The sequence below is a fragment of the Mytilus californianus genome, unplaced genomic scaffold (assembly GCF_021869535.1).
Source record: "Mytilus californianus isolate M0D057914Y unplaced genomic scaffold, xbMytCali1.0.p SCAF_3, whole genome shotgun sequence".
Lineage (NCBI taxonomy): Eukaryota > Metazoa > Mollusca > Bivalvia > Mytilida > Mytilidae > Mytilus > Mytilus californianus.
In genome coordinates, this window is record NW_026262679.1 from 122,307,347 (window position 1) to 122,321,309 (window position 13,963).

At 34.1% G+C, this 13,963-nt stretch overlaps 1 protein-coding gene across 2 annotated transcripts; it reads left to right on the top strand.

Annotated features, from left to right (window-relative positions):
• Positions 1-1,052: 1,052 nt before the first annotated feature.
• On the top strand, positions 1,053-13,474 carry LOC127736053 (uncharacterized). Of its 2 annotated transcripts, none has more exons than XM_052246553.1 (4): positions 1,053-1,241; positions 7,294-7,387; positions 8,538-8,871; positions 12,821-13,474. In XM_052246553.1, exons 1-4 carry the CDS (start codon positions 1,236-1,238, stop codon positions 13,056-13,058), a joined length of 672 nt encoding a protein of 223 aa, XP_052102513.1. In that variant the 5' UTR covers positions 1,053-1,235; the 3' UTR covers positions 13,059-13,474. The 2 variants fall into 2 exon arrangements, with proteins under 2 accessions (XP_052102513.1, XP_052102512.1); XM_052246552.1 differs by lacking the exon at positions 1,053-1,241 and adding an exon at positions 2,282-2,430.
• The last annotated feature ends 489 nt before the right edge of the window (positions 13,475-13,963 follow it).

Here is a 13,963-nt window from a genome sequence, read left to right on the forward strand (position 1 = left end):
AAATTCCTTTAAATATAATGCAGATCAAGTTAGGTCCAAAATGTCGAAAATGCTGATGACGAAGGGCGAGTCACGTGATGGCAATCATTTAGAATGACCCATTGGACAAATTTATATTGGCGAAACGGCACATTTGTCTATCCGTTCACCGGTATTATTGAACAATCATGCATTGTTCGATTAATTGATTGACCGATGTTCGAGTCACTTGAGTCGAGCTCGATCGCATATCTGCCATTTCATTACAGATGATAGAGATCCATCCAAACAGTACAAACACACATACTGATATGCAATCAGATAAATAAACATTCATTGGTATATTTAAACGCAGTACATAATATTAAATTATTACCAACACTGTTACAAATGTTCTTACCACATTCTGTATGTGCCTGTCCCAAGTCATTTGGTCTCTTGTGGAGAGTTGTCTCATCAGCAATCATACCACATCATCTTTTTATAATTAGTAACTATTCTAGTGATTCTTACTGGCAATGAGTTTGTTTCTGTGAGTGTGTAATGGCACAGGCGCTTGTGGAATGGGGATCTTGAAAATAAGAATAGAGGGACATCATATAAAAACTACCTTTATTGTTATATCATATGGATAAGAGCAAGAACACATTAAATAAGTGAAAATAAGTTTAAATATTAAAGAATATTTACTTATAAAAAAATTACCTCAAAAATGTTTAGAAAAAGGGGGATGTGCCAAATTAGGCTGTCTGGACCTCTGGTGCTGTTCGTTGTTGTTGTTTTTGTTTGTACATCTGTACAGTGGATGTTTATGCTGTCATGTCGAGTATTTTTGCTGGTTCCTGTTGCCTATTTCAATATGTATATCATTTATCTTATATATAGTCAGCACAAAGTTAGAATGAAACATACTCGATTTGTTGTTGACAGGGTTATTAGTGTTCTTCGGGTTAAAATTACACATTCAACTTTACAAAATATCCATGAATAGCAAGTTTGACCTTCACTCATGTCTGCCAATATATCTACATACAATTTTGAACCAAATTCAAATTCGTTATAATACAGTATTATCACGCACAATTTGAATGATATATCAGACAAATCGATCTTATATTTCGGTGTTTGAAGTCAATTAAAACAAGATCAGAAAACGGATCAATTATACATGTTCTTTATTTTGTCACTTGCGTAACATTGACACAAATGTAGTGTTCAGGTACAATCATTCAGTGAATGAAGAAGAAAGTTCCAATATGCCGGTAAGTAATGAGTTATCTCCCGTTGTTCACAGTACACTTTCTTTGTTTTATAAAATCAGCAAATTCTTTATATTTCAAATGTTGTGAAACGATTATTCAAATTTTTTTTTCAATTTCCTTCGCATATTTATTTTTATTTGTTGGCAAAGATTCACTAACTATCAAAATTTGTAAAATCTTAACAATTAGCTTTGAAATTTCAGTTTTCATACTAACATGCATGGTGCATGAAAAGAGCCAACAATGAAAGTCTATTCATTCTATTCGGAAAAAGGCATGTTTTCATGTCATAAACCGATGATCACAAATCGAGAACGGAAGTTTGATAAATGACGATTTTTAGTATTAAAAGACCAAATTAAAACAAGCAAAATTTACACAATTATTACAGGATTTTAATCTTTTTCATAAAACACTTAAGAGAAAATAAGAAAAGAACTTATTACATAATAAGTATATATACAAATAGCTACAAACAAACAATAAAACGCCAATAGGACAGAAGATGTGTACAACTTAAAGCACAGTACCGATTCCCAAATGTAAACAATCCCCACTCGATCTAATTCAAAATAGGAAAACAGTCTTTGAGGTAATTGTACATATGAGCAAAAAAAAAAAAAATTAATGAAGTACCAGGACATAATAAATAAATCAAAGGAACAGCCATTTTATTGACATGCTTACAAGTAGAGTCAATTTGCCGTGTTCTAATCCAAAATAGCATTCAAAATATGACTGTTTAACATTACTGTTACATATCAAAATGTGTCAACGATGGTTTTATTCTTATTACATACACTGAAAAATAGTATTTAATAATTCTATAATAATTGTCCATTGTTAAATTAACAATGAGGCATACAAAGGAATTTAATTAGATTAAATCATAATGCCATGACCATGCACAAAGTACTTCAACACATTTATTTTACATGTACATGTATTAAAGAAATTATGACATTTAAAAAAAATTCTTCTCAATTAAATATAATTATACTCGACACAAAGTGCTTTAATTGAAAACCAAGAACCATGAATTCCCCTTTCTAGACCTCTTAAGGAGTTTATTAGTGTATATTGATATCCTAAGTGAAATATTTAATACTAATAATGACTGTGTTACCCCCACATAAGGAAAGTTTAAACATTTAATATTATATCTAAGGATTAAGCGATGGATATGCAGGTTTGTCGATCTTTTAATTCAAACATATTTTTAATATTTATATATTTTGTTGTAAGTTTTATTTTTTTTAGAAAAATAGAATATTTGGTTTTCAACGTCAACTCTAATTTGTGGAATACACCATGGAATACTACTAAAGTGTGACATACATTACTTTTAATCTGAAAGTTTCATATCGGATACCTATCTTTTTCCTTAAACATTGATCTCAAATGTCTTCATTTATAATTGTGTGTCCCGAGGGTATCATCTATCTAGTTATCAATAATTTTATTGATCCCCTAGGGTATCATCTACTCAGTAGGCTACAATGGTAAGAATCTTAATTAGTGTACAGCTTCCAAGTTGTCAAACATTTTCAGTTTCAAAGTGAACCATTAACCCATTGTTCCAAAATAGACAGTCCTCAATGAAACCATGTACTGTCAGTCGCCGAGGGTACCATATACTTTGTAGTCAACAAATGTTAGCCGTGAATGTATTTTAGTAAACAACAATGGTCAGTCCCCCGAGTGTACCATATTGTGATATACATGTACATTGTAGTCAAAAAGTGTTAGCCGTGAGGGTATTTCAGTAAACAACAATGGTCAGTCAACCGAGGGTACCATATACATTGTAGTCAACGAGTGTTAGCCATGGAGGTAGCCAGTAAACAACATTGGTCTGTCTCCGTTAGATGCACCATCTAACCAGTTGTCAACAACGGCTATTTTCAAAGGACAAAATCTGTTCAGAAATCAACAACTGTCAGTCCCCGAATGTACTATCAACCAAGTAACCAACAACTGTCAGTTCCAGAGGGCACCATCTAGCCATAGTCAACAATGTTTAGTTCCCATGATTAACATTTGCCCTGCAGTCAACAACTGCCAATCCCCGAAGGTACCATCTTACATCTTACATGGAGTCAACAATTGTCAGTCCCCAATGTTATACATTACCAGACTCAGTAACAACTGACACTGTCTTGTTGATCGATTGATATAGTTACTTGTTTGAAGTCAAGAGTAAGATACTAGTATATCAAATATATTCAGGTCGAGAATAAAATTAACAATACATGCTAAAGTTGTTGCAATGTATCTTTAGTACCATGGGCGAGTTGATGTCGCTGATTATTACAAATGGTTTTCATTCCTATACTGAGGGTTTGTTGTGTCTTTGTTCAATGATATAAAGACATAATCAGAAATAATCGTTTTTGGGATGATTGAAATTCCAAACCTTGGCGTTATTTAACGATGGATTTTGTATTTAACAATATCATAATCATTTTCTATTCCGTAACGCCCAACTAAGTACATATAATATCCCTTCTCATCACAAAAATAACCATAAATTAGATCAACAGAATAATATCTATACCCTGCAATGAAATATGACATAGAAATAATGTTTTGTTATGTTCTCAATTTAAAGTACAAGTATATTTTAGAACTGGTTATGCAAGGTGTTTTCAAGAAATCCTTCATCAGTTAAACACTTGGTGCCAAAAGTTTTTGAAATCGTTGGAAGGTTAAAATTATCTCAAGTTCCTCGAGAATCCTTTCTTTCGAAAAAAAAAGGACGGGTGTAATGAGTTATTTCGTTGTTTTACTGATGCAGTGGGTAACAGTGTGTTTTACTGAAGCAGTTGGTAGCAGTGTGTTTTACTGATGCAGTGGCTAGCAGTGAGTTTTACTGATGCAGTGGATAGCAGTGTGTTTTACTGATGCAGTGGATGACAGTGTGTTTTACTGATGCAGTGGTAATCAGTGTATGTGGATAGCAGTGTGTTTTACTGATGCAGTGGATAACAGTGTGTTTTACTGATGCAGTGGTAATCAGTGTAGGTGGATAGCAGTGTGGTTTACTGATGCAGTGGATAACAGTATGTTTTACTGATGCAGTGGATAGCAGTGTGTTTTACTGATGCAGTGGATATCAGTGTGTTTTACTGATGCAGTGGTAATCAGTGTAGGTGGATAGCAGTGGGTGTTACTGATGCAGTGGATAACAGTGTGCTTTACTGATGCAGTGGATAGCAGTGTGTTTTACTGATGCAGTGGTAATCAGTGTGTTTTACTGATGAAGTGGTAATCAGTGTGTTTTACTGATGCAGTGGTAATCAGTGTAGGTGGATTGTTCGTCCTCTCGGGGATATAACTCCCAAATATTTGGTATTACGGCCCTAAATTTTGTTTATACAATTTGATCGATTATTGACCTATAAACCTATATTTTTTTGTTTGTTTAAAACACTTCCTTAGATGGCCTAGACTGTTCATATCACATAAGACTTTTAAGTTTGTCTGTCCCAATGTTGTTGCTTCTTGATTTTCCAAGCTTTTCTCCATGGAAGTTCATGGTGAAGTACTCCTGTATAATTTAATCATCAACATGGTTGTTGTTTTTGAGATATATAACAATTCCGGTTATCCGTAGATTACTATTTAATTTTAACCCCCTCCCCCCACCTCTAAAAAAAGAATTACATACTTCAAATTAGGAATCAAAAGGTATTTGTTAGTTTTCTGGAGTTGCTTTGAACTGCCTAAGAAGTAGGAGGACGTTTGATATGTCTGAAGTTGTCTAACATGTCGATGGAGGACGTTTGATATGTCTTAAGTTGTGTAACATGACAGTGGGGGTACGTTTGATATGTATGTGTCTAACATGTCAATGGAGGAAGTTTGATATGTCTGGAGTTGTCTAACATTTCGATGGAGGACGTTTGATATGTCTGAAGTTGTCTAACATGTCAATGGAGGAAGTTTGATATGTCTGGAGTTGTCTAACATGTCGATGGAGGACGTTTGATATGTCTGAAGTTGTCTAACATGTCAATGGAGGATGCTTGATATGTCTGAAGTTGTCTAACATGTCGATGGATGACGTTTGATATGTCTGAAGTTGTCTCACATGTCGGTGGAGGACGTTTGATATGTCTGGAGTTGTCTAACATGTCGATGGAGGACGTTTGCTATGTCTCACTCTGAAGATGCTAACATGTCGATGGAGGACGTTTGATATGTCTGAAGTTGTCTAACATGTCACTGGAGGACATTTGATATGTCTGAAGTTGTCTAACATGCCAATGGAGGACGTTTGATATGTCTGAAGTTACCAAACAAATACATCTCGTTAGCTTTGGTAATGCTGCCGGTTGGGAGAATTTTTGGGTCCATATTTATATTTCCCAGTCAAAAATTGAAGTAACTTTGTAAAGAAAAAAATTACTTAACCAAAGAACAGGAGTAATATGCTCGTATTTTCAACAAGCAACTTCCTTTCCTATGCGAACTTACTGTGCCCATCTTTTGGCTACCTGCTATAAATTTGTAATCTTATATATCACAATTTATTCAGTAATTAATCGAGGATAAGAAATTCAAATATTTCATCATTTTATTCACCAGTTGGAGAATAAAGAAACCACAGAAACTCTTTACTAATTGATATCAGTTGAGACTTACACAGTGATTTCGAAAGCACTGGACATCATCACGAGATGACATCAACTTTAAAATTATTGATTTTCCCAATTTCAACAGTTATTTGATAATTTGAAAAATATTCTGTGTCCGCGACAAATCATTTATTTATTCTGTATAATGGTGTGTGTCTGTAAAACTACACATCTATAATATCCCCAGCCATGTCAAAGTAAAGTCTTGAAAATTGTATATAAGGCACGTGGCATTTAGGAGTAAGAGTAAAACACGTGGTATTTGAGAGTAAGAGTAAAGACTGCTGGGTCGGAGTCAGAATAATGTGTGCTGGTTCGTCGACATATCTTTCTGTTTACTTTTACCGTTACCTTATAAACTGCACGTTAAAATTCGACTCAGAGTGTCGGTCTTGCACAAAGCAATGTTCCATAGTCATGTCTCATCAACATGTTATCGTCCTGATATGACTAATAGTAGCCATTATCCGTTAAATACCAATACATCCACTTACCCCAAGAGTTGAATAGGGTATAGAAATATGGTCACCTGGATTTTCTGTCCTGCAGTAAAACTCCTGATAAAGATAGACGTTGGATTAGTTGTAAAAAGTAAAATCACAAAAATACCGAATTCCGAGGAAAATTCAAAACGGAAAGTCCCTAATCAATGGCAAAATCGTAATCTCAAACACGTCAAACGAATGGATAACAACTGTCGTACCCTTCGGTCAAAGAATGGACTTTAAATCCGATGCATCATGTAAGGAGAGTGTCACGCCCTTTGTACGTTATAGTACCTCCGCAACAGTTCTTTTGGGGTGCATAAATGACCTTTTGCAAGGCAAAATTAAAGCCCTCTTTTCCCAGTGACAATCTTTATTTCCCACCCTTCATCATGGTCGACCAACTAAACAGAACCTAGCTTTTGAATTATTGCTTATTTGTTCTCTTATTTGTTATTTGTTGCGACCAATCAATCTTCTTACAAAAAAAAATTATCAAGAAAACGTTTGGCTATTTCTGATTCAAATGATAAATACGCAGCCCCGTCTGTCATGATTACGATCTAGTACTTGTGCACTTTCAATGAGTTGGCGCATGGATGTTTTGAAAGTACACATATGTAGACATGTTCGGTATGATAATGAAGCTGTGTACCCGAACAACTATACTTTAATTTATATACAGGCGCTTGGTCGTTGTAATGTACGCAACCACTTCCAGTACGCTTTTTACAATTCCCAATTTTACACGTAATAAATGTTTCAAATACTCTATCTTTATTTGCATAATACTTTTTCTTTATCTTGAGCATCGCAGCCCAACATATCTGGGCTTAATCATGTTCTTATACAAGTTTAATCATAATGAACAGCAATATCTAATATGATGTAAACATATTTCTATTCATGATTTTGTACTATTTTCAGACACCACTGAGGACCCCTAGCACATTAGACATGTTACCGAGGTCGCCATCTAAAATTCATCCTGACTTATTACATTTACAACAACGACGTAAAGGTATGAGGATGATTGCATTTTTCTTTTTTTTCTATTTTTTTTCATCGTCCTGAACATACATTAAATATTTGCTACTGGACCCCAAGCAACCAACAATCAATCAACCAATCTATTTTTAAACTTATCATGTTTGACTGATTTAATTAGGATAATAACATATTATCAATTTTCCAATGAGCGGCGCTCATGAAAAAAAAAACAATTAAAAAACCAAACGAAAAACCAATATTTGATACCGATTTAAGAGCACGTGACATGTGTTCCTGCATGGAACAACCGCCAACAGACAGACTTTAAACTAAATTTTTGGGACACCGAACAAATAAAATGTTTTGGAGCATCTAAACCAAAAGGTCAAAAACTTAACCACCACAGCAGTCCAATTTCAACTTTGATCGAGGGAGGTGCAACCGTAGTTTAAAACTTTTTAAATGAGTTATACATTAATAGATCGTGATAAGGTGTGTTATAAATGACCGTAGATATTATATGGTCTCATACAGTTTTTACCCTAACAGATTCGTCAGATTGCTACATTCAAAGTTATATATGAATACCCATCCAGAGTATTTGATATTATTTCGGATTTAATGAGAGTTCGTAATTTAGATGCTTGTTTGTTCGTGTATCTGGCTTGACACTTTTTATTCGTCTCGTATGTCTTTTGTTCATTGGATTTTTGTTTTTTTTATTCACATTTTTAACATTGTTGGTTAGGTATCTTCTAGTTATATGGTAGTGTGAAGAATAAATATGATTTCGTGATGTATGATCCTATTGGATTAGAATAGTATGATTAAAAAGTGATAAGGTGCAGTCACAAAGCTTTCCGTTTTCTTAGGTTGCTGATTGAGGTCGGTAGCAAGAACTCTGTCAGTCGAGCACTAGTCTTCAAAATAAACATGATGCAATGTCTGTTCCTAAAGATGTTACTGTTTAGATTTGTATTGTGATAGGTGATTTATTGTTATTCTTATTTAATGCAGTTATACATGTTCTTAAATTAATGATATGTCTCTTCGTTATACTACTTTATATCTATTTTCGTAAATAATCAACTTTTATTTTAAAGGAATATTATGGAAATAAAACCAAATCTATGTACTTGTTATTTCAAACAGTTAATTTATGTATACATATGTTTTCAAAGCACAAGATGAAATTCAAGGCGACTGGAAGAGAGAACGCTTGCCATCTTATTCAAGAGCAAACACCTTGCCCATTATAACACAATCAGAACCAGCCTTCCATTCACCGTTAACAGACAGATCAAAAAGTGGACGATATCAGTTACTTAAACGGAGATCAAAAAGTCCCGTAGACATTAAACCTTACCAGGCAAGATTATCAGACAGATTAAAGACTCCAGATTTCAACGCACTTGTATTGAAAAATCGTCCAATTCCACAACTCTTTGACCGTGTTGACGAAAATGAAGAATTTAAAACTAGAAGCATTCAAGAATGGAAGAACCAAGTGGTTAAGTGAGTATATGATAAGTGCAAAATCAAATACATCAATAAAAATAAACATGATTGGCAGAAGATGTTGCATTGCATTATGGTCTTCCACTAAATATGAAGTTTAAATTAAGATAATTAAGGAGATGTGGTATATGATTGCCAGTGAGACAACTATCCTCAGAGCCACATGACGAGGATGTAAACTATAGGTAACGAAATATCTTCAACAACTGAATAAAACCTATACCATATAGAATGCTATAAAAGGTCCGGGTATGACAAAATGTGAAACAATTCAAAAGAGAAAACCAACGGCTTAATTTATGCTTACAACAATAAATCAAAACAAATATGACAGACAGCAACGAACAATAACCACCAAATTACAGGCTCTGGACTGAGGACAGGCACATACAGAATGTGTCGGGGTTAAACATGTATGTGAATCATCGAGTCTCCCCTTACCCGGGATAGTGGTGTAACAGCACGTTATAAGAACAAACTGTAAAATCGATGGAAAGGACTTGACTCATCAGATCGGTACGAAGCACAAAATATAATGGATGTCATTGTGTATTAGAGAATTGTATGTTGATCTTTGAAGGGTTTGTTAATTTTTCTTACAGCTTACCTACACTCATGATGATTTAAAGCTTCACAAATATTTTAGACACACGTTGAAGAGGTTGTCCTCAGGATATCTTATTTTAATAAGTAATATGATGGTAGTATACTCATGTCAGTTCGAATATCTTGTCCAGCTATAAACAAACATGGGCATGAAAATATCCGTAGTTAAAATCGAAATACCTGCATGTACAATGAGACAAAGGGTCGAAAGGGTAAATGTCTATGCATCACCGGTGACGGTCATGCGACCCTGAATTAATTTTATAAGTAATAATTTCGAGGGTACTGTTATGTACATGTGAGAAATTAAATTTCTGACAAGAGTATCACACCACATCTCTTTGGTTTTAAATATGCTTGCCTGTTAATTCAGACATTGAAACTATGTGAAGATCATAATATCGGTTGCAAAAATTGTGAAGTGTCGTAAATAATGGAAACAACACTTTATAAACGTTAAGAGTCAGAAGCGCTTTTCTGGACTTAAACCCTGTTCAGGAAAACTCATACCCGAATATTTGAAAGCTAAGATGGCATAAGAACCGAAACAGTTGAAGAGCGATATGACCAAAAGGACCTAAAAATGATAGCCAAATCCATCTACGGTCAACATTGCCTGAACGTATATTACCGATACCTATATTGTATATATATACCTACAGTATAGAATATTTAATTATTTTTCACAAATATTCATAGTGAAATCACAGAACAGAAAAATTGATTGATTGATTGATGTTTAACACCACTTTCAGCATAATTGTGCTATTTCGGGGCGGTCAGTTTTTGTTGGTGGAGGAAGCAGGAGTGCCCGGAGAGAACCACCGACCGTTAGAAGGAAAACTGACAATCCTAGTCAATTTAGATCGGATTCGAGTGCACCTGCCACGTGCGGGATTCGAACTCACTACCTCAGTGTCAGAACAGAAAGAAATGACATTCATCATCAATTTCATTTTTACAACTTATACAACTAACACATACTCTTCTCTTGTCAATTTCTATATCTAACAATATCAATTACTAGTGTATGATCACTTAGTCTGAATTTTGTGAATAATCTTCGAACCTCAATATTTGGAGTTATTAGATTATTCCTTAATTATATATAAAGTTAAAACATGATAGTGCATCATTAGCCTATTTGGATGGCTGAATCATTATGTTTATACTAAATGTACATTATATTTTATCGCACCGCGGGTAAATTATCACGTTGTGATTGGTTTAATGCCGTCACGTGGTGACCCCCTATGGATCCGTAGGGGTTAGTAAATTTCATAGGGGGTTCATGACGTCACGTCTACTGCTAATGGTGACGTCATCTATTAATGTTGTTGTGTTTCATTGTTTATTTTTCTACAAAACGCAGCAGAAAAAGTCCCGCGTGCGATAAATTCGCCATACAGTTCACTACTGACGACCTACGGACCATAGAGGGTGAATAAAATCCAAAGGAGATTCGGCCTTCGGCCTCACCCCCTATATATGACCCCCCCCCCCCCCCCGCCCCCCATATATATAAGCGGTTTGTAACGTTGCTGGTTTCTTTCTACACTTAATATCCGATATATTACTTTATAAATATGTGACGGGTGATGCATGCACCAAACATGGACTTTGGAAACACCAATATATTTCTATTTCATCAAATAATATATATATTATATTATTGATTTTTATAAGTATTTTGAATTTGAAAAATGTTTTTTCCACAGCTGACATGACATTAAAAGTAGTTATAATGGCATTTAAAAATTGAGAATGCGAATATATATATATTCTAACTCTTTTAAGTCATTTTTTAGTAACAAAAGACAAAAGAACTATGTCAATTGGACCTGCTTTGATACGATAACTGCCCTTGAATTTTGACTAGATAACTTTTGTCAAGTTATCAGAATTCCAATGGGGACTAACTGTGCACCACTTATTGCGGACCTGTTTCTGTATTGTTATAAGTTACAGTTTATGAAAAAATTAGCAAAGATCCATCGAAACAACATCTAATACAAAAATTTAATAACACTTTTAGATATTTGGATGATATATTGGCTCTCGCTCTCAATAATGACGACTTCAGTATGTACACTAAAGAGATTTATCCTGCTGAACTGACTTTGAATAACGCCAATACTAACAATGAATACTGCCCTTTCCTGGATCTTGATATCTATATCTTTAACGGGAAGCTTAATACCAAAATTTATGACAAAAGAGATGATTTTTCATTTCCTATTGTTAATTATCCATTTTTACGTTCCCCTGTTACCATCTTATGGTGTTTATATATCTCAACTTGTTAGATTCGCTCGTGTATGTAACAACGTATTTGATTTTAATGAGAGAAATCTCTGTATTACTGAAAAATTATTACATCAGGGTTTTCGATATCACAAACTAGTCAAAACATTTACTAAATTTTATCATCAGTACAAGGACATCATTCGTAAATATAAATCAACATGCAGATATCTTATACGTTCAGTTATCTCACATCCAATCTTTTATGGTAATATTCTATACAAAGCACAAAATTGTCGACAGTCACATCAAAAGCTTACCAAACCTTTAAACAGACTTATTCAGAAGGGATATAGTTACGATAATGTTGTCAGGTTATTAGAGATGGCATATTTTGGTATTAATATTGATTCACTCATGGGGTCTTTGCATCGGAAATAAACACATTAATTCTAAAACCAGTTGTTGGCATGATACGGGTTATGTTCTTCTCATATATTTTATGATGGTATGATACTAATCCCCTGACGGGAGGGATTGTGCTTGATTTTCATATGATGAAGACATAATCTTTCAATCAGTTTAATTGAGGTCTGGAGCTAGCATGTCAATAACTGCTAGTAGTCCTTTGTTAATGTATGTATCATTGTCATTTTTGCTTATTTTCTTTTGTTACCTATTCTGACATCGGACAAGGGCTTCTTTCAAACTGAGTTTTACTGTGCGTATTGCTGTGTGTTTGTTTATTCTACATTGGCTAGAGGTATAGGGGGAGGGTCCGCATTTTTGCGCCTGTTCCAAGTCAGGAGCCTCTGGCCTTTGTTAGTCTTGTATGTTTTTTAATTTTGGTTCATTTATATGTTTTTGGAGTTTAGTGTGACGTCCATTTTCATTGAACTAGTACACATTTTTGTTTAGGGGCCAGCTGAAGCCCGTCTCCGGGTGCGGGATTTTCTCGCTGTATTGAAGACCCATTGGTGGCCTTCGGCTGTTTTTTGCTCTTTGGTCGGGTTGTTGTCTCTTTGACACATTCCCCATTTCCATTCTCAATTTTATAATCTCTATATGTTCTAAAATTAGTTATTTGTTGTTGCAGAATTGTGCCTAAAAGACCATCGTTTGCAATAGCAATGGACTGGAAAGCTCCTCCTGCTGAATGGGATGATAGAGACCAATATTTATATTCCCCGAAACCCATGTTCTACAAGAACAAAAAGTTTGTGTCAGAAAGAGACTTTGTTGTGAATCCAGAATGGGGATCAGAGAAAAAGAAAGTTTCTGTGAATTCACCAGCTTATAGTACATGTGCGCTGAGATATGGTTGGTGCTGCTAACATTCCACATTCTTAACACGACTGACTATATATACCAAACATACAGGATTCTTCCAAATAACAGTCTTTTGATTGGGATATTTGATTTATTATTTCCATTCTTATTATTAATAGTAATGGAAGACCGACACTGCTTTTGATATCCACACAGGAGCAAAATTCCCAAAGTCTTTGGAGAAATAGCATTATTTTAACGCTTTATGAATTTTAAGAAAACATATTTGTTAATTTCTGAATTATTATTATAAATGTATCAAGCAATAATGAATATTTATATAAGTGGAAGTTTGTAAGGTCCTTATTTACAGGTATCAGGACAGTGTTTAATTGAATATGATTTAAAAAAAATAATAAATTGAAACCAATTTTATGATAAATATATATTTGTACAGAAATAAAAATAAAGATTAAATATATATCATGATTGTTTACACTTACTACAATTGAAAAAATGAAACTTTAGTAACATATAGTTATCTTTCTTTGGACATTTAACCTTATGTCCCAAATTTCCTCCTTTATTTGTCACTGAAGGTAGCAATCATAAATCCGAAAATAGCAACAAATTGTCGCAAACACGCCCCTGATAATTTAGTTCCCCTGCAAAGAAACACGTACAATGGGAGAAACCTTATATTCTGTTTACTTTTCAAGGACATGTAAACTTAGAGGTTAAATCAATACTTTAAAAAATATAAAGGGAAGTACTCGTAGTATGCACAAAAAATCTAAGCTTAAAGTCCATATATTAAACTGGCTAACCTTTAAAAAACGTGAATGTTTTAAAGCAGTTAATATTAACTTCAGACTGAAATTGAAAACATTAAAGCAAAAGAAATAATTTTTGTTATCGAAAAATAAGTTGAATTACAAAATTGTGTAACTATTATAATATTTATAATGTT